This window comes from Symphalangus syndactylus, chromosome 15 (genome assembly GCF_028878055.3).
Source record: "Symphalangus syndactylus isolate Jambi chromosome 15, NHGRI_mSymSyn1-v2.1_pri, whole genome shotgun sequence".
NCBI lineage: Eukaryota > Metazoa > Chordata > Mammalia > Primates > Hylobatidae > Symphalangus > Symphalangus syndactylus.
In genome coordinates this window covers 9,552,581-9,580,428 of record NC_072437.2, presented here as the reverse complement: position 1 = coordinate 9,580,428, position 27,848 = coordinate 9,552,581, and the positions used below count along the sequence as shown (strand labels likewise).

Sequence of the window (27,848 nt, the reverse complement as noted above, 5' to 3'; positions counted from 1 at the left end):
TACCTATCAAGAAATCTGGAATCTTGATCAAAGTGAGCCCTCCAAACTCACAATTACCACCTGCTTCCTGGTGATTTCCTCACTGAACTTTCCATGTTCGATCTCAGTATTTGTGGAAAGAGCAAGAAGAGAAAGCCGGTTTGCCCTGAGAATCCGCACCTGCTCCAGGAGGGGTGTGTCCTGTGCTCAGCCTGGGCTCTCCTTCTACATGACAGGGACGTGGGACAGACAGCATGGAGCGATGCTGTGCTCAGGAAGAGACCAGGTAGGTGGCGGGAGGCACACCAGCTCTGGCTGCCTGCGGGCCCCCAGGAGAAGCTTGCGGTTAACGTCAGACCTGGATGACCTCCGGCTCAGCCCAGCCAAGGGGCGACAGCCTCACTCATCCTATTTGGTGGCACAGTTCTCGTAAACACTGGGCTTAAAGCATGCGCTAAGTCTGTCTCTTGAAGACTAAACCACCCTGCCTCTGATTAAACGTAAGTAAAACTCAGAACCCAACCAGTATCCTCCTATAGATCATTTAGAACACGTCTGTCCAGAAAGAAGTGGAGCTTTCTACATGAAGAAGCTTAGGAGAGGTCTTTACAGGCACTGCAAAAGCAGCGCAGCCTCCTGTGGGGTGCTCAGGGTTCAGTTCTGGCAGCTACTTTTCCCAAGAGATGAAATGAGATGAGTGGGGGAGAGAAGGAAGAGGGCTCTGCCCAGCTTGGGCTTCCAGCGTGGCCCCGAGAAAGCAAGCCGAGCTCCAGCTGCACCCCTGGCCAGGGACGCACTCCGACGGGAGCCCGAGTGGCTCCTTGCCTGGATCTGTAGCACATGGTGCTGGCTCTGACCAAAGCACCCTTTCCTGCCACCACCTCAGAAGACAGAACTGGCTCACCCCATGCCTGTCCTCTGTGCAGGAAGCTGTCGCCGACCTTGCTGGAGTGAGGACTGCGTTTCCGTCTCCCTCGGGTAAACACAATCCCCTCTTCTCTAGGCTGATGGGAAGTAACACAAGCCCAGAGCACAGGGGCTGACACCAACCCGCAGTCTGCACCCGCTCATCAGGGCTCGGACACCCACTTCCTCCGCAGGGTGGCCGTGGGAGCACAGAGCTGCCAGGGAGAGTGAGCCGGAAACGGCGGAGTCCAGCTCAAAATACTGCACCAGAACACATGGTATTTTATAAGGCATAAAAGACTGGTCTAAGGCCATGCTGCTCAACAACCCTACTGAGAGCAAAACAACGCAACTGAAAAGCATCCTGGGGTAGAAGGGGCTGTCCCTGCTGCAGGCTGCAGCAGCCTCGCCCACCCGGTAGGAAGGAGGGGGCTCCCTGGACTGCTGAGCTGGAAAGAGGAGGACACTGCTCCACCTGCCTCTGGGGCTCAGTCCCTTCAGAGGACGGAGCGGGTCTGGTCTGCCTTCCACCAGGAAGGAGCTCAGCCCCCACCCCACAGCCCAACCCCGGTCTGCCTGTGCCTGAGGCAGTGAGGGGCATTCTCATGTGGGGTGGCATTAATTCGAAAGCTGCTGGGCCAATGCCCTAACACAGGGGTGCTCAACCTGGCGTCCACAGACCTCCTAGGGGCCCACAGAGAGAAGGTGGGAGGGTGGGGAGATCTGTGACCTGGGATGGTTAAACAATTATGTGTTTATTTCTGCCAGCCTTGCACTGAAATGGGTATTTCCTTTGATGGTCAGTGCAGGCAGCAAACACATCGGGAAGCACAGAGCCTGGCACGGTGGCCACAGCTGCCACAGGTGACGCCGCAGGGATGACATCACACGCCACAAATCACACGAGAGAACGGCAGCCATCAGACCCCACCTACGCTGCGCTAACCACTGAGTCAAGCAGAGCCCCCGCTCCTCTACTTCAGTATCACCGACGGCCTCCGGGATCCTATGTATTTTATGTTATGTATTTAAAGCATATTGTAAGGCTGGGTCCACAGACTTCACCAGGCTGCCACAGGGGCCTGGGGTGGGGAGGGGGGGCTGGTGTGTGTGTGTGTGTTTGCACACGCGCGTGCGTGTGTGTGTGTGAAGAGCCCCTGTCCAATCCAACAGTAAATCATCAGTAATCACACTGGAATTCAATTTCCGTCTGTCCATCTCCTGCGTGCTCCTTCCCAAATTGTGAAAGAAGGAATATTATTCCTGGGTCCTCTAATTCGCAACTCGCAGGTTCACTTGAGACCCTCCCTCACCCAAGGTGTTGTGGTTCCAATGAACGCACACAGCCACGTCCTGCTGGTTTCAGTTCAGGTTGCGCCCTATTTAGGCCTCCACGTTTCGGTGTGAAAACACCACTCCACAAGCAGGCTCCACGCTTTCCACTTCATTCCAAAAAGGATTTCACCTGGCTTTCTCTCAAAGGGGTTTTCCTCTCATTCAGAATGTAAACGCATGCAGAATTAGCCTCAGTGTGTTTTCACAGATCTAATAGTTCTCTGAAACCCCAACAACATTAAGGGCTTATCTTCCCTGCTCTTGCGGGGGCGGGCGCTACTGTAGCGAGCTACAGCAGTAGTTCTAATAGAAATCTGGAATCTAATCTTTCTAGAGCATGAGTTTCCATGGACTAAAGGGGAAACATATAACTTCTTCATTGCACAGTATTCTGACAATGGTGTGAAACTCTTGAATACTGTGGGTGTTCATGGACATTAATTTTTTAGCGTGTTCCTGCTCTGTGCCGGCTGGTATCGGCAAGTTTCTATACTACTCGGGTTCCACCATGCAATCTGCCACGGTTACCTGAGAGGCAAAATGTGGCGACGGTGGTGTAAGCTCGTGCTGGAACTCTCCAGGAGGTAAGCAATCTCCCAGAGCCCAGGCCGGAGGACCGGATCGGCCTTCAGGTGGGGACGGTAACAAGCAATGTGAGTCCCAGTGAGGTCACAGGGTGCACACTCACAGGGAGCCTGCTGGGTACACATGCCAGCTGCCGAGGGACCTCCTATGATGCCAGCGCCGCACACACCCCTGGAGCCCCTGGGCAGAAGCAGGCACCAGAGCGTTCCTACTGGGCCAGGCCCTAGCTTGCTTTGAGAGGTACAGTAACTAGAAAGCAGGTTTTAAACCATTATCTGAGCTCCAGGGTTGAGCTCCTTCTACATGGGCTGTGGCCTCCATTACGCAGAAAGCATTGGGTTTTCACCCAGGCTATTATAAAGGTCTATCAGTGGTCTCCAAGACAAAGAAGACTGGCGGGAAAAGGGTCTTACGCTAGAAACCAGGAATGTGGCAAGTATTTTTAAGATGTAGGGCAATAACTTAACATCTCCAAGGAATTATGGGCTGAGGGGAGGTGTGAGCTACCAAAAATATAAATGAAAAATCACCAGTAAATACATAAACACAGCAAATAGACAAAGGCATGGAAATTTAAAATCTAGTTGCCATTCTTCATAAATTAACAAGAAAAATGGGCCAGGTGCCTTGGGTCGCACCTGTAATTCCAGCACATTGTGAGGCTAAGGTAGGAGGACTGCTTGAGCCCAGGAGTTTGAGACCAGCCCGGGCAACATAATGAGACTTCGTCTCTACAAAAAAATACAAAATTAGCAGGTGTGGTAGTGCATGCCTGTGGTCCCAGCTCCTCAGGAGGCTGAAGTGGGAGGTTTGCCAGAGTCCACAAGTTCCAGGCTGCAGTGAGCTAGGACTGCACCAGGTGCCTGGGTGACAGCGAAACCCTCTCTCAAAAAAAAAAAAAAAAGAAAGGAAGGAAAAAAGGAAACAAGGTAACCTGATTATAATTCTAATTTGATGCTGGAGAGACCTGGGAAACACACATTTTCATCTACCGCCAGTGGGAATGTAAATCATACTCATTGATAAAATCACCAGGGGCTGTATCCAAAACATTCTGAATGTGCCTGTATCTTCTGATGCGCGATTCTACCTCAAGGCACTTTTCTCAAGTCACTAATCGTTAGATGTGCACAGATACTTAGCTAAAGGATATTCATCACAGCACTGCAGCCTGCAGAGTACAGGTCTCACAGCCCAACAACAGGGGAATAAAATCACGGTGCCTCACGGCCATGAGCCACTAAGTGGCTGCTAAAAATAATGCAGACATGGCAATGTCTGTGAAAATTTAAAATGCACATACCCTAGTGGAAAATACAGTAGGATTTAAATGACCATCAATAGGGGATTCTTTACATTAATTAAGCTGCACCCACATACTGGACTATGCAGCCATTCGAGAGAATGAACCAACTCCATATGGTAGAAAACCGGCTGAGGCCAAGAGATTAATCAAGCAAGCGCAAAACTCTACCACTGTGCATGAAGAGAAAGTGAGAAGCACCGCTGCAGGGAGATGTGTGCACACACACACCTGCTCCGAGAAAATTAACCGCTGCTTCAGGAGAGAAGCCGGGCAACAGTGAACGTGGTCGGGCAGGAGGCCTGCTTTCCATAGCTCCTTTGAATTTTTCTACCGTGTGCTTCTCTGTCTTGTCTGCAGTTTTCAAACTTTCTGCAATTAAACCCATCACGTCTATAATCAAATTAAAATCTCACTTAAATTGTTAGGGAAAAGGCGGCACGCATACGACACTGCCTCATCAATGAGACAGAGGAGAAAGGTTTATGTGTATTGGCCTATCGTGTATAACAGAACACAGGAAGGCGAATCCAAAACAGAGAACACAACTGTGCCTGCTGGGGAGGGAATGGGTGCAGGCAGGCTCCAGGCCAGCCTTCTCCATGCTCTCTTTAGTGTTAATGCTGAACCCTGCAAATGTTTCACAGATATGACAAATAAAAGTAAATTGGGACCGGATACAGTGGCTCATGCCTGTAATCCCAGCACTTTGGGAGGCTGAGGCAGGTGGACCTGAGGTCAGGAGTTCAAGACCAGCCTGGCCAACATGGTGAAACCCCATCTCCACTAAAAATACAAAAATCAGCTGGGTGTGGTGGTGTAGGCCTGTAATCCCAGCTACTTGGGAGGCTGAGGCATGAGAATCGCTTGAACCTGGGAGGCGGAGGTTGCAGTGACTTGAGATCACACTAATGCACTACAGCCTGGGTGACAGAGCAAGACTCTCTCTCAAAAAAGACAAAACAAAAAGTAAATTGGAAAGGGGAAGAGAGAGACCATCACACCGGAAACAAACAGAACAAATGAACCTCTCATGTTAATGAAAGGAGATCATTACACGCTGTGAGTATATGTTCAGACCACAGAGCTTTAGTGAGATGCAGTCTACAAGAAAAAGAAATTTAAGTCCAGAATAGCTGAATCACAGAAACAGAAAGTAGATGAGTGGCTGTCAAGGGCTGGGAGGAGGTGGGAGTGAGAAGTGACGGCCCATGGATGTGGTGTTTCTTTTTGGGGTGATGAAAACGTTCTCAGAGGCCGGGCACGGTGGCTCACGCCTGTAAGCCCTGCACTTTGGGAGGCCGAGGTGGGCAGATCACAACGTCAGGAGATCGAGACCATCCTGGCTAACACAGTGAAATCCCGTCTCTACTAAAAATACAAAAAATTAGTCGGGCGTGGTGGCGGGTGCCTGTAGTCCCAGCTACTCGGGAGGCTGAGGCAGGAGAATGGCATGAACCCGGGAGGCGGAGCTTGCAGTGAGCCGAGATTGCGCCACTGCACTCCAGCCTGGGCGACAGAGTGAGACTCCATCTCAAAAAAAGAAAAAAAAAAAAAAAAAGTTCTTAGATAGTGGTGATGGTTTGACAACTGTGAATATCCTACAAATCAGTAAACAGTACAATGTAAAACGGTGACTTATATAGTATGTGCGTTATATTTCAATAAAACTATTAGTTTAAAAAGAAATAAAAAGAAACCTTAAGTTTTACTCAATAGTTTTACTTTTAACAGTAATATTGGTATTAAGTTTTTAAATTTATTTTGTGTGTATTTTAAGATAAAACAAAAAGTTGATATGCTCTTATAAGATGTTTAGTAAGAGAGGAAAATAAAGAGCTGAAACTAAAAAGCCCTGTGATATTAAATTTTATTTGGATATATCAAAATTAACCCAAATAAGGAATCTATTTTGTATGTGCAGGTTTATCTTCCTCTCCCCTAGCTCTGACCCCTGACAAAGCCTAGATGCAATGTCACTCCAGCAGCAATCAACATTGCAGTGCCCAAATCTTGCCTTCAAAATCCCATTTCCCCTTAAAGGCAGGGAGGCTGCTTGGAGAAATGGCAGGTCTGGGTAGGAAAGCAAAAGGCAGGCAGGTGCAGGAGCACAACAGAGGCGGAGGAGCCTGTCCCTGAGGGACCGGAGCCAGTCAGAAGAGCCCTCCCTGGCTAAATTCGGGATGATTTCAACACCCAAAAGATAATAACTGAATTGACAATACACTAAATAAATATGAATCATTGACTCTGTCTACTAAAAAAAAGAAAGACAAAACCCTTTTCTTTAAGAGGAATGCCAACTAATAAATGTAAAAGAGGGAACAATTAGACAACCGTGACTTTGCAATAACCATTGAAATACATGATCAAAGTGAAGCGTCTAAACCATAGGGTGGAAGATTATTAGGAAACAAATTACCACACACCATGCCACCTCTCAGATGCTTAATATTCATAAGAAGAAAATAAACTCTGCAGTAGAGGGATCTGGTAGTCATTCCTTAACAAATGGTAAAACTCACCATCATGAATAGTAGGACAACCTGACCCTACAGCCCCCAGGGAATGCACTGTGAGTTCACAGCATCAACTACAAGGTATTCCCGCCAAAAAGCTTCTACCTGGATCAAACTGACCCTTTAACCCTCACTTCCCGTGAAAGGAACTACAGGAGATAGAAGAACAAGCTAAATGACAACACAACGAAACAAACAAATCCAAAATGTGGGATGTTCAACAAGACAAGTGGCCCAATCTCTTCAAAAAGTCAACACCACAGGAAAAATAAAAGTAGAAAGACTGCTGTAGATTAGATTAGAAACCTAGAAAGAACAATGAAATACAATTCAGCCTAAAGGAAGGAAATTTTGACATGGAATACAGCATAGGTGAATCTCGAGGACACCAAGTTAAATAAGCCAGTCACAAAAGGACAATTACTATATGATTCCACTTACATGAGATCTAGAGCAGCCAAAATGGAAACAGAAAGTAGAAGGGTTGTTGCCAAGGCCTGGGGAAAGGGGAAATGGGAAGTTGTTCCATGAGTCCACAGTTTTGGTTTTACAAGATGAAAAAATTCTAGAGATCTGTTGCATAACAATGTGAACATATTAACACTACTGAACTGTATGGTTAAGATGATAACTTTTATGTTATGTGGTTTTTTTAACCACATTAAAAAAACAAACCTAAGAAGACACAACAGACAAATGCAACACGTGAACCTTGATCAACTCCTCGTTTAAAAATAAAAGTATAAAACATATTTGGGGGATAACTGCAGAAAACAGGCCAGGCGCGGTGACTCATGCCTGTGATCCCAGCACTTTGGGAGGCTGAGGCAGGTGGATCACCTGAGGTCAGGAGTTCGAGACCAGCCTGGCCGACATGGTGAAACCCTGTCTCTACTAAACAAAACAAAACAAAAATTAGCCAGGCATGGTGGTGTGCACCTATAATCCCAGCTACTCGGGAGCCTGAGGCAGGAGAATCATTTGAACCTGGGAGGTGGAGGTTGCAGTGAGCTGAGATCATGCCACTGTACTCCAGCCTGGGTGACAGTGAGACAAACAAAAAAACAAACAAAAAAGAAAAACAGACTACAGACTAGATAGTATTAAGAAATTACTGCTAACTTTTTAGGTGTTTGGATTATGTAGGAAAGCATCCTTATTTTTACGAGTTGGTTACAGAATAGAGAACTGTCATGATGTCTTCAATGTATTTCCTAATGGTCAATAACAAGCATTATATACAGGTGTGCATGTGCACACATGCTCACACAAATGTGCACAGGCACACACACGCTCACCACTCCCATAAACACAGATAAAGCCCCTGAAGGGTACCACAGCCTGCCAGCCCTGAATATGCCTCCCTGGCATACAGATTATTTTGAGCTAAAGACCACTGAGAACAAGCAGATGCAGGAAATGCTCTAAAAACAGGGTGCAAGTTTTCCTTGTAAACAAAGCTCCCAGTTGTAAAAGATGTGTCCTGCTGTAGCAGGGTGAGGACTCCCTAACAACTCTCAATAGAGAGGCTCAATCTGCAAAACAAATTTTACTCAACAATCCTTGTTTATCACTTTTCCTAGTCACCCTCCCAAAACTTGCCTGCCCCTCCTCAAGCCCAAATCTCCTTTTTTTTGTTTGGCCTAGCATGGTTCACAGGCAGACCTCAGACATACTGAGGGGCTGGTTCCAGACCACCACAATAAAGCGAATATCACAATAAAGCAAGGCACACATATTTTCTGGTTTCCCAGTGCATGTAAAAGTTATGTTTACACTATTATACTGCAGTCTATTAAGTATGTAATAGCATTATGTCTGAAATAACAATGTACATACCTTAATGGAAAAATATTTTATTGCTAACAAAAATGCTAACAATCATATGAGCCTTCAGTGAGTCATCTTTTTGCTGGTGGAAGGTTTTCATTCAATATTATGGCTGCTGACTGATCAAGGTAGTGGTTGATGAAGGCTGAGTTACTGTGGCAATTTCTTAAAACAAGACAATAATGAAGTCTGTGCCATCAATTGAATCTTCCTTTCATGAAAGATTTCTCTGTAGCATCCAGTGTTTGATAGCATTTTACCCACGGCAGAATGTCTTTCAAAATTGGAGCCAATCTTCTCAAACCCTGCCGTTGCTTTATCAACTAAATGTATGCAATAGTCTAAATCCTTTGTTGTCATTTCAACAATGTCCACAGCATCTTCACCAGTAGATTCCATCTCAAGAAACCACTTTCTTTGCTCATTCATAAGAAGCAACTCCTTGTTTGTTCAACTTTTATCATGAGGTTGCAGCAGTTCAGTCACATCTCCAGGATCCATTTCCAATTCCAATAGTTCTCTTGCTATTCCCACCATATATGCAGTGACTTCCTCCAATGATGTCCTGAACCCCTCAAACTCAACTATGAGAGTTGGACTTAACTTCTTTCAAACTCCTGTTAATGTTAATATTTTGACCTATTCCCATCAATCATACATGTTCGTACTGGCATCTAGAATGGTGAATCTTTTCCAGAAGGTTTCCAATTTACTTTGCCCAGCTCCATCAGAGGAATCACTATCTGTGGCAGCTATAGCCTTATGAAATATTTTTCTTAAATAATAAGACTTAAAAGTTGAAATTATTCCTTGATCAATGGGCTGCAGAATGTTCTGTTAGCAGCATAAAAACAATATTATTCTCATTGTATGTCTCCATCAAAGCTCCTGGATGACCAGGTGCACTGTCAATATTTGGAAAGGAATCCTTTTTTCTGAGCAGTAGGTCTCAACAGTGGGCTTAAAATATTCAGTAAACCATGCTGTAAATGGATGTGCTGTCATACAGGCTTTGATATTCCACGTATACAGCACAGGAAGAGTACACTTAGCATAATTCTTTTTTTTTTTTTTGAGATGGAGTCTAGCTGTCACCCAGGCTGGAGTGCAGTGGCACAATCTCGGCTCACTGCAACCTCCGCCTCCCGGGTTCAAGTGATTCTCCTGCCTCAGCCTCCCAAGTAGCTGGGATTACAGGCGCCCACCACCATGCCCAGCTAATTTTTGTATTTTTAGTAGAGACGGGGTTTCACTGTGTTGGCCAGGCTGGTCTCGAACTCCTGACCTCATGATCCGCCCACCTGGGCCTCCCAAAGTGCTGGGATTACAAGCGTGAGCCACTGCACCCAGCCGACTTAGCATAATTCTCAAGGGCCCTAGGATTTTTTGAATTGTCAACGAGCACTGGCTTCAACTTAAAGTCACCAGCTGCATTAGCCCCTAACAACAGTCAGCCTGTCCTTTGAAGCTCGGAAGCCAGCCATTGACTTCTTTCTAGCTACAAAAGTCCTAGACAGCATCTTCTTCCAACAGAAGGCTGTTTTCATCTACATTTGAAAGATCTGCTGTTTAGTGTGGCCACCTTCATCACTTATTTTAGCTAGGTCTTCTGGATAACTTGCTGCAGCTTCTCCATCGGTACTTGCTGCTTCACTTTCTACTTTTATATTATAGACATGACTTCTTTCCTTCAACCTCACAAACCAACCCCTGCTAGCTTCCAACTTTCCTTTGCAGCTTGCTCATCTCTCTCAGCCTTCATAGAACTGAAGAAAGTTAGGGCCTTGTTCCAGATTAGGCTGTGGTTTACAGGAATGTTGTGGCTGGTTTGATCTTCTCTATCCAGACCACTCAAACTTTCTCACACTTTCTCCATTATCAGCAAGAAGCCTGTTTTGCCTGCTAATCATTCGTGTGTTCGCTGGAATAGCACTTTTGATTTCCTTCAAGAACTTCTCCTTTGCATTCACAACTTGGCTAAATATTTGGTGCAAGAGGCTTAGCTTTCAGCCTGTCTCAGCTTTTGACATACCCTCCTCATTAAGCTTAAGCATTTCTAGCTTTTGATGGAAAGTGAGAGATGTGTGACTCTTCCTTTCACGCGAACACTTAGAGGCCACTGTAGGGCCAGTAACTGGCCCAATTTCAGTACTGTTGTGTCTCAGGGAACAGGGGAGCCCAAGGAGGGGCAGATTTAAGGGAATGGACAGTTGGTGGAGCAGTCAGAACATGCACAACACATACTAAGTTCTGTCTTCCATGGGTGTGGTTCATGCAGCCCCAAAACAATTACAACAGTAACATCAGAGATCACTGACCACAGATCCCCATAACAGATTTAATAACGAGAAACTCTGAAATAATGCAAGAATTACCCAAATATGATACACAGAAACGAAGTGAGAACATGCTGTTGGCAAAATTGTGCCAACAGATTTGCTCGGTGCAGGGCTGCCACAAACCTTCAACCTATAAAAACACAGCATCTGCGAAGTGCGGTAAAGTGAAGCTCAATAAAGCAAGGTCTCTGCAGTGGCTGGGCTCTGACCCCTTCTGCACCATGCAACGCCGTAGCCGGGTTCGGACCCCCCTCTGCATCACGCAACCCTGTGGCCGGGCTCCGACCCCCCCCCCGCGTCACGCAACCCTATGGCCGGGCTCCGACCCCCCTCTGCGTCACGCAACCCCGTGGCCGGGCTCCGGCCCCCACTCTGCGTCACGCAACCCCGTGGCCGGGCTCCGGCCCCCCTCTGCGTCACGCAACCCCGTGGCCGGGCTCCGGCCCCCCTCTGCGTCACGCAACCCCGCGGCCGGGCTCCGACCCCCCCTCTGTGTCACGCAACCCCGTGGCCGGGCTCCGGCCCCCCTCTGCGTCACGCAATCCCGTGGCCGGGCTCCGGCCCCCCTGTGTCATGCAATCCCGTGGCCGGGCTCCGGCCCCCCTGTGTCATGCAATCCTGTGGCCGGGCTCCGGCCCCCCTGTGTCATGCAATCCTGTCCTCCACCTCCACGTGTGCCGTGCATGCTCTAATACATTTCTGTTTTTCTCTTGTTAGTCTGTCTTTGGCCAGTCTAATTTACTAATTTACTAATTTAATTTAGGCTCCCTGGTGAGAGAACCTAAGCTGGGTAGGGGAAAAAGATCCTACACAGCAAATACAGCAAAATCATCACAACTGTTGAACCAGGGTGGAGCCATAGCGATGTTTCTTTCAACTTTCCGGTAGGTTTGAAATTTTGCCTAGGATAAAATGGAAAAATTCTACTTAAGGAAATTATATACAAATTATTTTGTGAGGAGCAGTCCCTGTTGGTGTATCCTAAATCTGACAGGTACAGCTTTCACTGGTTTGCTATTTAGGCAGTGAGATCTGGATACTATTCTTCTCCATTTATTTTGCAATTAAATTAAATGTGGCTTTGAAGACAGGCCGGAAGACAAAGGAGGAGTTCAAACTCTGTCAGCCAGAGCCCTCCGTGGGTGCGCCTGTTTTCCATTCACACAGAAATTCACATCCCATGTGTCAGCACCACAGCACGATGCAATTTTTCAGGTTGGTTAAGGATCCAGCCAGCTCTGAGCTTATTAAAGGCAAACAGCAAAACCCAAACAAATCCCAAAGCCACACTAGTAGGAGGCGGTGGGTGAGGGAGGGAAGGAAGTCAGCAGACGCGCCAAGAGGGAGACAACCACTATAAAAGGAAAAGGCAAGGAAGAAGACGCCGGCCTTGAAATTCGGAAAGAGAAAGGGAAGCTCCACCAAGAAAGGGACTGCGGAAACCTGCAGGAGGCGCACAGCTGAGGAGCGCGATTAGGCAGAGAGCCACTTAAAGTGGGAGGGAGGTGAGGCAGGTCCCTTCCGAAGAAAGGGGCCAGAGGGCACTGGGGAGGTGAGGCAGGTCGCGTCCGAAGAAAGGCGCCAGAGGGCACTGGAAATGGGATTCTGTGGTTCTCAAATGACACAGAAGCCTTTAAGACGGGTTCCACAAGCTACCGGCACCTCAGAGATACAGTACAAAAAGCACGTTACCTTAATAGTGATGTAGTTTTTTAATGATTTGGACATTTTCTCTTCTTTGCCTTTCACGTGCAAATGCCCTGAAACAAAAACAAAAGCATTCAGTCTGAGCTGGTGAGGAGACTCTCTGGCCTCAGGGACACATGGCTCCCCAGGAAACGAATGGGAACCTGCACATATCCAATGTATAGGCCAGTGTATGTTGGTATAAATCTGCCTCCGAATCTTCACCCGTGCTGGGCCTTCCGGGAAGACACGACCTGCCCTTGTTCCATGGTGCAGGGACACCCAGCCCCACACTGAGGGCGGATGGCAGGGGTGCCCCAGCGGACTCAGAAGCTAAACAAGAACCAGCAACCATGGTACCGACAGCAGTATTTCGTCTGTTTTCTCCTCTCCTGTAATTCAGAGATACTGATTTAACAGACAGCATCTGAAGAAACGACAAAGCTCTCATTTGGCAAATCAGGCACTTGGTGGTGAAGCTTGTTGACCGTTGTCCGAAAACAGAGCGGCACTTGTGGGTGTCTGAGTGGGAGAATCAGAGGTTCTGTTGCAGTTGTCTTCACAGACTTTGATGACCTGGGCATTATTTCGTCCCCTATGTATGTGAAAGACAGGAGGAAAACCAAACCCATTTAAGGAACTCCTAAATCTGACCCTGAAATTCTCCCTGGCCTGTAGCTTTACAAGGCTTATCTCCAAGAGAACGGCTTTCTGTTTCTAACAGAACACTCTTCCTCTTTTTCTGACACAACTTCAAATAGGAGTGCTCCAGGCCGGAGGCAGTGGCTCACACCCATAATCCCAGCCCTTTGGGAGGCTAAGGTGGAAGGACCGCTTGAGCCCAGGAGTTTGGAGACCAGTCTGGGCAACATGGCAACATCCAGTCTCTACAAAAAAGTTAAACATTAGCTGGGCGTGGTGGGGCACACCTGCAGTCCCAACATCCCAACAACTCAGGGGGCTGAGGTGGGAGGATCGCTTGAGCCCAGGAGGTTGGGCCTAGAGTGAGCTGTGTTCATGCCATTGCACGCCAGCCTGGGCCACAGAGCGAGACTCTGCCTCAAAAATAAATAAATAAATCAACCAACCAACCGATTAGAATGTGATTTCCAAAAAACATATATAACTTTGAACATGTAATTTTATACAATGTGATTACACCAAGCGTGATTCTGATTTTTTAAAATTGATGATAGTTAGAAAATGAAACACATTTGCTCAGGCCTGAATGTTTATGTCCTCCCAAATTCCTGTCAAAATCCTCAACCCTCAGGTGACGGTAACTGAAGGCAGGGCCTGTGGGAGGTAATGAGGTCACAGGGGCAGAGCCAGTGTGAATGGAATCAGTGCTCTTGTAACAGAGGCCCCTCGAGAGCTGACAGCTGTCTATGAATGGGAAGCAGGCCCTCCCGAGACACCGAATCTGCCAGTGCCCTGACGCAGGACTTCCAGCCAGCAGAACTGTGAGGAATCCACTGCTGTTGTTCATAAGATGCCTGCTTTTAGTATTTGGCTATAGCAGCCCTAACAGGCTGGGATAGTGTCTGCCCACTTAGCTCTTCCATCCACTGGGTACAGGAGAACAGGTGTCACTTCTCCTGTGTCAGGAGACGCTGATGTTTTGTTTGGGGCCAAACTAGTATGAAAAAGATTGCTGGTATCTTAATAGGTAGTAAAAAAAATCACTGAAAAATAGCAACAAAACTTTCCCACCAGGTGTGGTGGCTCACGCCTATAATCCCAGCACTTTGGGAGGCAGAGGTGGCAGATCACTTGAGGTCAGGGGTTTGAGACCAGCCTGGCCAATGTGGTGAAACCCTGCTTCTACTAAAAATACAAAAATTAGACGGGCGTGGTGGTATGCACCTGTAGTCCCAGCTACTAGGACCGCTGAGGCAGGAGAATTGCTTGAACCCAGGAGGCAGAGGTTGTGGTGAGCTCAGATAGTGCCACTGCACTCCCAGGCTGGGGGACGGAGCGAGATTGTCTCAACAACAACAACAACAACAACAACGTTTTCCCATTCCCACATCAGGTGAACACGACCTCCGTTTCTAGACCCCGGCCCCTCCTCATTACCTGACAGGGCGAAGCGTCAGCACAGCTAAGGCTGCCCTTCCTGCCCCTCAGCTCCACACTCGCAGAAGGGCTCACAGCAGGTCATGGTTGTCAACAACAAACCCTGACCTACTGAACAGGATAAACCGGCAGACAAACGCGCCTGCGGAGGGAGCAACTCCAGGTCCTCAGACAGTTCAGGGGGTGCTGAACTGAGCCCTGAACGAAGTCACTGAGGAAGTGACTTCGGGGCAATCAGCCTCATCTATTTACTTTCATGAAGAAACCCAAGTGAACCCTGCTGCGGACCAGAAAACCGGAGCACTTCTGCATTTAATGTCACCTTACTGTGACATCTGAATTTCCCAATTCAAGGATTTCAAAAACTAGTATGTGTTAATTTCCTGTATTTCAGATGTCAAAGTTTGCATCTCCAAATCTATCACTACCAAACGCTCTTTATCTTCCTTTATCTGGGACGAGAGACACGACTACCTCTGTGCCTGAGACACAGTGTCTCAGCCCCACCAGATGGGCTCCCAGCACGCTTCCTCTCCAAGAACACAATTCAGAAGTCCTTGGGCCACGGAAGAGAGACCTCCTTCTCCGTGGTCAAAAGTGGAGTGCAGGCCCCCAGCTGTGGAAATCAGTGCTGGGCTCCCCGAGGGGTGATGCCTTAAATATTCCACCACTGGGCAGTGTGCACCCCCTTCCCACGCGAGCACCAGCTGAAAGGAAGTGAGGGCGGCAGGCGTTTGTTCTGATTAGAAACTCCACTGACGCCGGAATAAAGCGGGTTTCAGCTAGTGCTGAGCCCTCCCCAGGGAAATGGTATGGGGTGTTGGACAACAGCTCCCAAGTCCTCCAACAGCCATGCAGCCAGCTTTGTTTCTGCTTCATTTTTAGACAAAAACTGGGGCACTGTGAGAGGCAGATACAGTAGGTAATGGTAGGGGCAGAGCCGCCTGCTGGGTCCCCCGACCCAACAGGGTAAGCCCGGGGTGAAGAACACGCTGCAGGAAGTGACTTCGGGGCAATCAGCCTCATCTACTTTCACGAAGAAACTCACGTGAACTCTGCTGCGGACCAGAAAACCAGAGCACTTCTGCATTTAATGTCACCTTACTGTGACATCCTAATTTCCCAATTCAAGGACTTCAAAAAATAGTATTTGTTAATTTTCTGTATTTTAGATGTTGAAGTTTGCATCTCCAAATCCTATCACTACCAAACACTCTTTATCTTTCTTCGTCTCAAATACCTTAGCTGTCCATCCCCAAAAGCTAATAAGACTAGTTAATCGTGACCCTGTAAACTTGGAAATATGACTCTTCCAGTGCATCCAAGTGAATTCCAAAATTGCTGGGTTTGAGGTGTTGCTTAACTCATGGTGCTGCATCTACTTCTGAGAGCAGACAGCTGGGGTTCATCAGTTAGGTGTTTGAACAGTGGAAGAAAGGGCAATGTTATTAGAAGATGGCAGAGATGTCTAGTGACAATATTATAGCTTCAGAAAGGAGTGTTCATAATTATCATTACATTGTACTACTTGAAGTTCCTTAATAGTTTTACTTGAAAGAAACTTTATATAGAACAGCATTGCCAAACATTTTCCATATTCTAGTCAGTTCCAAAAAGGTATAATCATTGCTGCAATCCAAGGAAGTTCATGTCCAAATGATTGAAACTCAAAAATAATTTAAGAGGCAAATCCATTTCTTGACCTATTAGCTGATCTACTATGTATTTCCAAATGTAGCTGTTCTGCCGACAAAGACAGAACTGCCAGAATTGAAACAGAACAAATTAATCTGAAGTTATTACTTACCAGAATGCAGAAAATAATTTCCCCACTGCTCGCACTGATGAAAGACTTCACACTGTGCAATTTCGTTTTCATGATGTGGAAAAGCTAAATCTATCCCACCTGAATGGATATCCAGTTGACTTCCAAATACCATACTGCAAGAAACAGTGCAAAGTAGTGAATTCATTCAATCAAGCAACATATTTTCTTCTAACCTCATCTATTTATTCCTTCCAGCCTTTTTAATTCAATGAATAAATGGATCTCAATTTTAAATCGATTTGCATAATTTAACTGATTCAAATGAAAACTGAAATCCTGTCATCACAAACCCATAATTCATGACTTTTCATCCTAGTAAAGGGACTTAATTCTTTTTGCTCCAGGTTCTTCTTTTCTCTTTTTCTTTCTTTCTTTTTAACTCAAAAAATTACCTTTACTTACTTTCAATAGGTAGAGTTTAGTGGTTTTCCAATTTTAACAAGAGATGGAACTATAAAATCATGACAGTGTTTCATCTGGCTTTTGCAAGTGTAACTAACAGTCACATACGAATAACAAGGTAAGAGAATTCAAAGCAACACAGGTTGCCATTTCTCCTACAGTGCTGTGCTATGCATCCATAAAAACCACATTTCTGCAAACCCACACAAAATAATTAATGGGGTTGATGGGGGAAATGAGGCTGGGCCAGCCCACTTGAAGCTCTGTTCCTGGACCAGCTGCAGAAGCATGGCGACACAGCAGGCCAGTGGATTTTCTTGAAATGATAGATACAGAAATTTCTAAAGGTGCCAACACCTCGCAGAGGTCCTTCCTGCTCCCACTGGTCCGGCTCCCTGTGCTCAGGGAAGGACTGCACACGGAGGTCTCGAGCCTGGGGAAACAGGCATCACAGAAACACACATTTTAGTGTGATGTTCTAAGACTTTCACATCTTAGCTGGGCGCGGTGGCTCACGCCTGTAAACCCAGCACTTTGGGAGGCTGAGGCAGGTGGATCACGAGGTCAGGAAATCAAGACCATCCTGGCTAACATGGTGAAACCCCGTCTCCACTAAAAATACAAAAAATTAGCTGGGCGTGGTGGCGGGTGCCTGTAGTCCCAGCTGCTTGGGAGGGTGAGGCAGGAGAATGGCGTGAACCCGGGAGGCGGAGCTTGCAGTAAGCCAAGATTGCGCCACTACACTCCAGCCTGGGCGACACAGCGAGACTCTGTCTCAAAGAAAAAAAAAAAAGATTTTTACATCTTAGCCATGGGTCGTCTCAGGGTAACTCTAACGTTCCCTGCAGTTCAAATGCTGTGAAGGAGACTGTGGGACCAGGACTAGGGAGGGGGCAGGAGGGGCCTCATTTCTATTTGGATGGACAATCCTCCCTTCCGAAGATCGGAAGCCAACATAACGATGTGAAAGTTCCACAAGCTGAACTACGGGGCCACAACCTTCACTATGTTAGTTTCGCTCCTGATCTCTACGTTACACCTATTTTAAAATCAGAGAAGGCTCAGAAGGAACAGCAATAATGGTCTCTTCATTGTTTAATCTTTCAACAAAAATAAGAATTTCACATAACATTACATTTGAAACTCACTAAATGTTTTCTGCCTGCTTTAGAGAAATTATTTGAATCTAAAAAATGAATCTACAACCCAGTTTATATGCCATAGTCTGCTATTAAGTATTGATAAACACATAGAAGTAAAGTGTGACTGGTGACTGGACATTTTTAATTTTTTTCATCAAAAGTCAGGCCCATGCTTCCTACTAACAACAAAGTTTGAGGTCTGAGGAATGATGGAAGCGTTTCCAGATGAGCCACATAACCACAGTGCAAGTGGTGGGGGCTTAGCAGAAAAGGGAATCTCTTTCTGGGTCTTAAAGGAAGACCCACCAAAATTTAGATAGGCAGGTTGTGGGAGACAAGGCCTTCCCTCCTGGTGGAATGGGGCGACCCTACTCGGGGCTGAATACTCAAGCAGTCTGGGAGTCCATGAATGGAGCAGAGTCCTCGTGTGGGAGATAATTATCTCCACCCAAACCCCCTCTACACCCAGCCAGGAACACATCCCAGATACAATGCCCACAGGTTTCGGGGTGACTGGATTTATCCATCTGAAAATCTCTGATGTAGCTAATAGCTTAAAATGTTTACCTTAATCATCCTTTCCTGTATTTCTAATTTTTTAAAACTGTTCATTAAAATAAATATTTGCTATCAAGTATACTAAAATCCATGAGTTAACAGTGATTTTTTTAAAACCCGTTTGTGGTGCCGTTTCCAAGATGGCCAAATAGGAACAACTCCAGTCTACAGCTCCCAGCATGAGCGACGCAGAAGATGGGTGATTTCTGCATTTCCAACTGAGGTACTGGGTTCATCTCACTGGGGCTTGTCAGACAGTGGGTGCAGCTCATGGAGTGTGAGCCAAAGTAGGGTGGGGCATCGCCTCACCTGTGAAGTGCGAAGGGTCGGGGAATTCCGTTTCCTGGCCAAGGGAAGCTGTGACAGACGGTACCTGGAAAATCAGGACACTCCCACCCTAATACTGTGCTTTTCCAATGGTCTTAGCAAAGGACACACCAGGATTATATCCCACGCCTGGCTCGGAGGGTCCCATGCCCACAGAGCCTCGCTCACTGCTAGCACAGCAGTCTGAGATGAACTGCAAGGCAGCAGTGAGGCTGGGGGAGGGGCTTCCACCATTGCTGAGGCTTGAGTAGGTAAACAAAGTGTCCAGGAAGCTCGAACTGGGTGGAGTCCACCACAGCTCAGCTCAAGGAGGCCTACCCACCTCTGTAGACTCCACCTCTGGGGGCAGGGCATAGCTGAATAAAAGGCAGCAGAAACTTCTGCAGACTTAAACGTTCCTGTCTGACAGCTTTGAAGACTAGTGGTTCTCCCAGCATGGAGTTTGAGATCTGAGAACGGACAGACTGCCTCCTCAAGTGGGTCCCTGATCCCCGAGTAGACTAACTGGGAGACATCTCCCAGTAGGGGCTGACTGACACCTCATACAGCCGGGTGCCCCTCTGAGACGAAGCTTTCAGAGGAAGGATCATGCAGCAACATTTGCCGTTCTGCAATATTTGCTGTTCTGCAGCCTCTGCTGGTGATACCCAGGCAAACAGGGTCTGGCGTGGACCTCCAGCAAACTCAACAGACCTGCAGCTGAGGGTCCTGACTGTTAGAAGGAAAACTAACAAACAGAAAGGACATCCACACCAAAACCCCATCTGTGTGTCACCATCATCAAAGACCAAAGGTAGATAAAACCACAAAGATGGGGAAAAACCAGAGCAGGAAAGCTGAAAATTCTAAAAATCAGAGCACCTCTTCTCCTCCAAAGAAACATAGCTCCTCTCCAGCAACGGAACAAAGCTGGACAGAGAATGACTTTGATGAGTTGAGAGAAGAAGGCTTCAGATGATCAGTAATAACAAACTTCTCCGAGCTAAAGGAGGATGTTTGAACCCATCATAAAGAAGCTAAATACCTTGAAAAAAGATGAGACGAATGGCTAACTAGAATAAACAGCATAGAGAAGACCTTAAATGACCTGATGGAGCTGAAAACCATAGCACAACAACTACGTGATGCATGCACAAGCTTCAGGAGCCGATTTGATCAAGTGGAAGAAAGGGTATCAGTGACTGAAGATCAAATGAATGAAATGAAGCAGGAAGAGAAGTTTAGAGAAAAAAGAGTAAAAAGAAATGAACAAAGCCTCCAAGAAATATGGGACTATGTGAAAAGACCAAATCTGCGTCTGATTGGTGTACCTGAAAGTGATGGGGAGAATGGAACCAAGTTGGAAAACACTCTGCAGGATATTATCCAGGAGAACCTCCCCAACCTGGAAAGGCAGGCCAATATTCAAATTCAGGAAATACAGAGAATGCCACAAAGATACTCCTTGAGAAGAGCAACTCCAAGACACATAATTGTCAGAGTCACCAAAGTTGAAATGAAGGAAAAAATGTTAAGGGCAGCCAGAGAGAAGGGTCGGGTTATCCACAAAGGGAAGCCCATCAGACTAACAGCGGATCTCCTGGCAGAAACTCTACAAGCCAGAAGAGAGTGGGGGCCAACATTATTCAACATTCTTAAAGAAAACAATTTTCAACCCAGAATTTCATATCCAGCCAAACTAAGATTCATAAGTGAAGGAGAAATAAAATCCTTTACAGACAAGCAAATGCTGAGAGATGTTGTCACCACCAGGCCTGCCTTACAAGAGCTCCTGAAGGAAGCACTAAACATGGAAAGGAACAACCAGTACCAGCCACTGCAAAAACATGCCAAAGTGTAAAGACCATCAAGGCTAGGAAGAAACTGCATCAACTAACGAGCAAAATAACCAGCTAACATCATAATGACAGGATCAAATTCACACATAACAATATTAACCTTAAATGTAAATGGGCTAAATACTCCACTTAAAAGACACAGACTGGCAAATTGGATAAAGAGTCAAGACCCATCAGTGTGCTGTATTCAGGAGACCCATCTCATGTGCAGAGACACACATAGGCTCAAAATAAAGGGATGGAGGAAGATCTACCAAGCAAAAGGAAAACAAAAAAAAAGCAGGGGTTGCAAACCTAGTGTCTGATAAAACAGACTTTAAACGAACAAAGATCAAAAGAGACAAAGAAGGCCATTACATAATGGTAAAGGGATCAATTCAACAAGAGCTAACTATCCTAAATATATATGCACCTAATACAGGAGCACCCAGATTCATAAAGCAAGTCCTTAGAGACCTACAAAGAGACTTAGACTCCCACACAATAATAATGGGAGACTTTAACACCCCACTGTCAACATTAGACAGATCAACGAGACAGAAAGTTAACAAGGATATCCAGGAATTGAACTCAGCTCTGCACCAAGTGGACCTAATAGGCATCTACAGAACTCTCCACCCCAAATCAACAGAATATACATTCATCTCAGCACCACATCACACTTATTCCAAAACTGACCACATAGTTGGAAGTAAAGCACTCCTCAGCAAATGTAAAAGAACAGAAATTGTAACAAACTGTCTCTCAGACCACAGAGCAATCAAACTAGAACTCAGGATTAAGAAACTCACTCAAAACCGCTCAACTACATGGAAACTGAACAACCTGCTCCTGAATGACTACTGGGTACATAACGAAATGAAGACAGAAATAAAGATGTTCTTTGAAACCAGTAAGAACAAAGACACAACATACCAGAATCTCTGGGACACATTTAAAGCAGTGTGTAGAGGGAAATTTATAGCACTAAATGCCCACAAGAGAAAGCAGGAAAGATCTAAAACTGACACCCTAACATCACAATTAAAAGAACTGGAGAAGCAAGAGCAAACACATTCAAAAGCTAGCAGAAGGCAAGAAATAACTAAGATCAGAGCAGAACTGAAGGAGATAGAGACACAAAAAACCCTTCAAAAAAATCAATGAATCCAGGAGCTGGTTTTTTGAAAAGATCAACAAAATTGATAGACCGCTAGCAAGACTAATAAAGAAGATAAGAGAGAAGAATTAAATAGACGCAACAAAAAATGATAAAGGGGATATCACCACCGATCCTACAGAAATACAAACTACCATCACAGAATACTATAAACACCTCTAGGCAAATAAACTAGAAAATCTAGAAGAAATGGATAAATTCCTGGACACATACACCCTCCCAAGACTAAACCAGAAAGAAGTTGAATCCCTGAATAGACCAATAACAGGCTCTGAAATTGAGGCAATAATTAATAGCCTACCAACCAAAAAAAGTCCAGGACCAGATGGATTCACAGCCGAATTCTACCAGAGGTACAAAGGGGAGCTGGCACCATTCCTTCTGAAACTATTCCAATCAACAGAAAACGAGGGAATCCTCCCTAACACATTTTATGAGGCCAGCATCATCCTGATACCAAAACCTGGCAGAGACACACAAAAAAGGAGAATTTTAGACCAATATCCCTGATGAACATTGATGCAAAAATCCTCAATAAAATACTGGCAAACCAAATCCAGCAGCACATCAAAAAGCTTATCCACCACGATCAAGTGGGCTTCATCCCTGGGATGCAAGGCTGGTTCAACATACGCAAATCAATAAACGTAATCCATCACATAAACAGAACCAAAAACAAAAACCACATGATTATCTCAATAGATGCAGAAAAGGCCTTTGACAAAATTCAACAGCCCTTCATGCTAAAAAGTCTCAATAAACTAGGTATTGATGGGACGTATCTCAAAATAATAAGAGCTATTTATGACAAACCCACAGCTAATATCATAACTGAATGGGCAAAAACTGGAAGCATTCCCTTTGAAAACTGGCACAAGACAGGGATGCCCTCTCTCACCACTCCTATTCAACATAGTGTTGGAAGTTCTGGCCAGGGCAATCAGGCAAGAGAAAAAAATAAAGGGTATTCGATTAGGAAAAGAGGAAGTCAAATTGTCCCTGTTTGCAGAGGATATGATTGTATATTTAGAAAACCTCATTGTCTCAGCCCAAAATCTCCTTAAGCTGATAAGCAACTTCAGCAAAGTCTCAGGATACAAAATCAGTGTGCAAAAATCACAAGCATTCCTATACACCAATAACAGAGAGCCAAATCATGAGTGAACTCCGATTCACAATTGCTTCAAAGAGAATAAAATACCTAGGAATCCAACTTACAAGGGATGTGAAGGACCTCTTCAAGGAGAACTACAAACCACTGCTCAATGAAATAAAACAGGACACAAACAAATGGAAGAACATTCCATGCTCATGGATAGGAAGAATCAATATCGTGAAAATAGCCATACTGCCCAAGGTAACTTACAGATTCAATGCCATCCCCATCAAGCTACCAATGACTTTTTTCACAGAATTGGAAAAAACTACTTTAAAGTTCATGTGGTTTAAAGTTCAAAAAAGAGCCCACACTGCCAAGACAATCCTAAGCCAAAAGAACAAAGCAGGAGGCATCATGCTACCTGACTTCAAACTATACTACAAGGCTACAGTAACCAAAACAGCATGGTACTGGTACCAAAACAGAGATACAGACGAATGGAACAGAACAGAGCCCTCAGAAATAATACCACACATCTACAACCATCTGATCTTTGACAGACCTGACAAAAAAAGAAATGGGGAAAGGACTCCCTATTTAATAAACAATGCTGGGAAAACTGGCTAGCCATATGTAGAAAGCTGAAACTGGATCCCTGCCTATCCTTACACAAAAATCATTTCAAGATGGATTAAAGACTTAAATGTTAGACCTAAAACCGTAAAAACTCTAGAAGAAAACGCAGGCAATGCCATTCAGGCCACAGGCATGGGCAAGGACTTCATGACTAAAACACCAAAAGCAATGGCAACAAAAGCCAAAATTGACAAATGGGATCTAATTAAACTAAAGAGCTTCTGCATAGCAAAAGAAACAACCATCAGAGTGAACAGGCAACCTACAGAATGGGAGAAAATTTTCACAATCTACCCATCTGACAAAGGGCTAATATCCAGAATCTACAAAGAACTTAAACAAATTTACAAGAAAAAAATCAAACAACCCCATCAAAAAGTGGGTGAAGGATATGAACAGACACTTCTCAAAAGAAGACATTTATGCAGCCCAAAGACACATGAAAAAATGCTCATCATCACTGGCCATCAGAGAAATGCAAATCAAAACCACAGTGAGATACCATCTCACACCAGTTAGAATGGCAATCATTAAAAAGTCAGGAAACAACAGGTGCTGGAGAGGATGTGGAGAAATAGGAACACTTTTACACTGTTGGTGGGACTGTAAACTAGTTCAACCATTGTGGAAGACAATGTGGCAATTCCTCAAGGATCTAGAACTAAAAATACCATTTGACCCAGCCATCCCATTACTGGATATATACCCAAAGGATTATAAATCATGCTGCTATAAAGACACATGCACACATACGTTTATTGAGGCACTATTCACAATAGCAAAGACTTGGAACCAACCCAAATGTCCATCAATGATAGACTGGATTAAGAAAATGTGGCACGTATACACCATGGAATACTATGTAGCCATAAAAAAGGATGAGTTCATGTCCTTTGTAGGGACATGGATGAAGCTGGAAACCATCATTCTGAGCAAACTATCACAAGGACAGAAAACCAAACACTGCATATTCTCACTCATAGGTGGGAACTCAACAATGAGAACACTTGGACACAGGGTGGGGAACATCACACACCGGGTCCTGTCATGGGGTGGGGGAGTGGGGAGGGATAGCATTAGGAAATATAACTAATGTAGATGAGGAGTTAATGGGTGCAGCACATCAACATGGCACATGTATACAGATGTAACAAACCTGCACATTGTGTACATGTACCCTAGAAGTTAAAGTATAATGGGAAAAAAAAAACCCATTTCTACAAATAGGAAACATATGCACGGTTATTCACTAGGGAGATGTGTAACAGTGAAACACTAGGAACAGTCTAAATGTGCGGCCGGTACCCTGCTGCCTGCAGAGGGTCAGGCCACACAAACCAGCACCACGGTAAAAAAACTAACCGTGGGCCAGGTGTGGTGGCTCACACCTGTAATCCCAGCACTTTGGGAGGCCAAGGCGGGCGGATTACCTGAGGTCAGGAGTTCAAGACCAGCCTGACCAACATGGAGAAACCCTGTCTCTACTAAAAATACAAAATTAGCCGGGATGGTGGCGCATGCCTGTAATCCCAGCTACTCAGGAGGCTGAGGCAGGAGAATCGCTTGAACCTGGGAGGCGGAGGTTGTGGTGAGCCGAGATCACACCATTGCACTCCAGCCTGGGCAAGAGGCGTGAAACTCCGTCAAAACAAAAACAAAAACACAAACACAAAACTAACCCTGGCGAGCCCCATGGGCAGCTGTGCAGCACGGGGCACGGGCGGTATGCTGCCTTTCACACACCCCACCCAAGGTGCCCCTGGCTGCGGGCAGAGCCACAGGGTAGGGACACCTGAGGTGCGTCCAAAGGGGACCAGGGAGAAGGTGGAGAAAGCTCTACTGAGAGGCAGAAACCAGGACAGAGAGGGTGTTTCCAGAGTAGGGATGCCACAGTGGGCCAGGAGAGCAGTGTTGTGCGACTGAGTGGGGGCGGCAGGCAGCTGCGGTCCCGGGCAGACGGTGGGAAGAGGAGCTTTGGTGACAGAGGACTCACATGAGGGTGGCTGGTGGGGACTCCAGGAAGATCTGGGAGGAGCTGGAGATTTCTGCCACAGAGCACCCTGGCATGTGAGCTGCCTGAGCTAGAAGAGATGGTAGGAAGGCGGAGAGGGATTTGGGGGCTAGAGAAGTGTGAAGCGAGGAGGGATGTAGGTGCAAGCACTCTCCTCCAGGGCCCCGAGCACCAGCCACTCAGAGAAGGGTGAGGGAACAGGGCAGCTGCAAGTGTGAACCAAAAAGCAGCCTCTCCACTAAACGGAGGAAGTGCTGAGGTCAGGAAAGCTTGATGTGTCATGGGTTTGGTTCGCCCCCTTCCATGGCCTGTCACACTCCAGCAAAAATCTCTTCCCAAAAAACCACCCGTGGGGACACGTGTCAGGCTGCACTTGCTCCCATGCACATCCTCTGCTGCCCTGAGCAGGCAGCAGGGGAACTTGAGCCCCAACCCCCACGAAGCGGCAGGCACCTTACCTAGCGATGGCAGAGCACTCGATGTGCCAGCCCGGCCTCCCGGGTCCCCAGGGAGAGGCCCAGAATACCTCCTGGGGTTTGGCCGCCTTCCACAGGGCAAAGTCACTGGCATGACGCTTGTCAGAGTCCGCTGCAGATGACAAACGGTACATCATTAGGAAGAAGCTCAGTCACCCCACCACGGATGCTCAGACATTCACCCCCACCACAGAAACCCAGACAGTCACCCCCACCACGGAAACCCAGACAGTCACCCCCACCACGGAGACCCAGACAGTCACCCCACCATGGAGACCCAGACAGTCACCCCACCACGGAAACCCAGACAATCACCCCCACCACGGAAACCCAGACAGTCACCCCACCATGGAGACCCAGACAGTCACCCCACCACGGAGACCCAGACAGTCACCCCACCACGGAAACCCAGACAATCACCCCACCACAGAAACACAGTCACCCCACCACGGAAACCCAGTCACCCCACCATGGAAACCCAGACAGTCACCCCACCACGGAAACCCACAGTCACGCCACCACGGAAACCCAGACAGTCACCCCACCACAGACGCCCAGTCATCCCTACCATGAAAGCCCAGACTGTCACCCCACCAGAGAAGCCCAGGCTGTCACCACCACCTCACCCCCACCACAGAAGCCCAGATAGCCACCCCCCACCACAGAAACTCAGCTGGTCACCCCCACCAGGGAAATCCAGCTGGCCACCCCGATGGAAGCCCCTCCAGGTGCCGGTGGGCAGCACGCCCCAGGCTGTGTCTCTTCGAAGGAGCCCTGCACTTCTCGCTCACTCCTGTTTCACCCACGTCAGGGACAGGAGCACCGGCAACGCTTTCATCTCAGATGCACCAGCGCACAGGGAGAGCTGGGCGGCCAGGAACCCACAGAGGCTCATTTCTCAGGAATGTACTGTGGACCGGGTGGGGTTTTCCCATTTTTCCTTATTCTGTCTTACGAGAAATGCTCTGCTTATCAGTAACTGAGTTTCAGGGTTGTTTTTTCCAAAAAGATACTAATCACACACAGTGAAAGGTGCCTGATCGTGTCAGGTAACACGGCTGGTGGACCCGAGACTCTGAGCGAGGTGCCCGTCACCGTGCGGCGAGGCTGCCAGTGGCACATGCTCACCAAAACCCGCTGTCTCATCTGCCCAGGACAGGCACACCCCATGTGCACAACATCCCAATATCACCCTTTCCACCCAGGAGCACCTACACAGGCGTCCATCACCTTTGATGAATTTAAAGACGTGCAGACACAGATACTTCTTCTGGGTCAGACTGGACAGGCTATGTTTTCATTACTAGTCATTTTAGTAAGAATAACATGCTCTGGGCACCGAAGCAAACAGAACAATTCCTACATAGTGCATGGCAAACGAGAGCATCAATAACACCTTATGCTGAAGGAAAATACTTAAGGACAGAAAATGCGGCCAAGGACTGTATTTCCAGCCAAACTGCCTTTGAAGTAGAAGGCAGCACACTGTCATCCACAGGCACAAATTCAGGGAATACTGTCCCCGAGAAAGGGCTCTTCCTTCAGAAAGTGCTGGGGAATGAGCTTCAAAAACAACAGGGAAAAAGCGGACCTGGAGACGGTGGGAGGGGGGAGAGTGGACAGGGCTGCAGGAGGCAGCGCAGGCGGAGGCTGGGCACTCCGACATATGGACACGTGGGGCGGGGAGGAGGCACGTGCATGGGAACCTTCTAACCATGGTCAAGCCTCAGGCAGGGCTGGTCCGTGATGGACTAAAGCAGGTGGATGCCCACTGGGTATCCTGTCACTCCCAGTGTCCTTAAAGGCTGGGA

General features: G+C 46.7%; 1 protein-coding gene across 9 annotated transcripts in view; it reads right to left on the bottom strand.

The window, feature by feature from the left end:
* Window positions 1-27,848, bottom strand: part of CARS2 (cysteinyl-tRNA synthetase 2, mitochondrial) — a 64,268-nt gene that overhangs the window by 9,691 nt on the left and 26,729 nt on the right. For 7 of the 9 annotated variants that reach the window (XR_008651358.2, XM_055244667.2, XM_055244665.2 and 4 more), the window contains 3 exons: window positions 26,020-26,149; window positions 16,369-16,502; window positions 12,489-12,556 (listed from right to left, as the gene is read on the bottom strand). Coding sequence is in view for 8 of the 9 variants with exons in the window: in XM_055244667.2 (XP_055100642.2) it covers window positions 12,489-12,556; window positions 16,369-16,502; window positions 26,020-26,149 (332 nt within the window). In the remaining variant the exon portion in view is untranslated. The remainder of the gene's footprint in view (window positions 1-12,488; window positions 12,557-16,368; window positions 16,503-26,019; window positions 26,150-27,848) is intronic. The other 2 variants (XM_063618626.1, XM_063618627.1) reach the window with 1 other exon arrangement.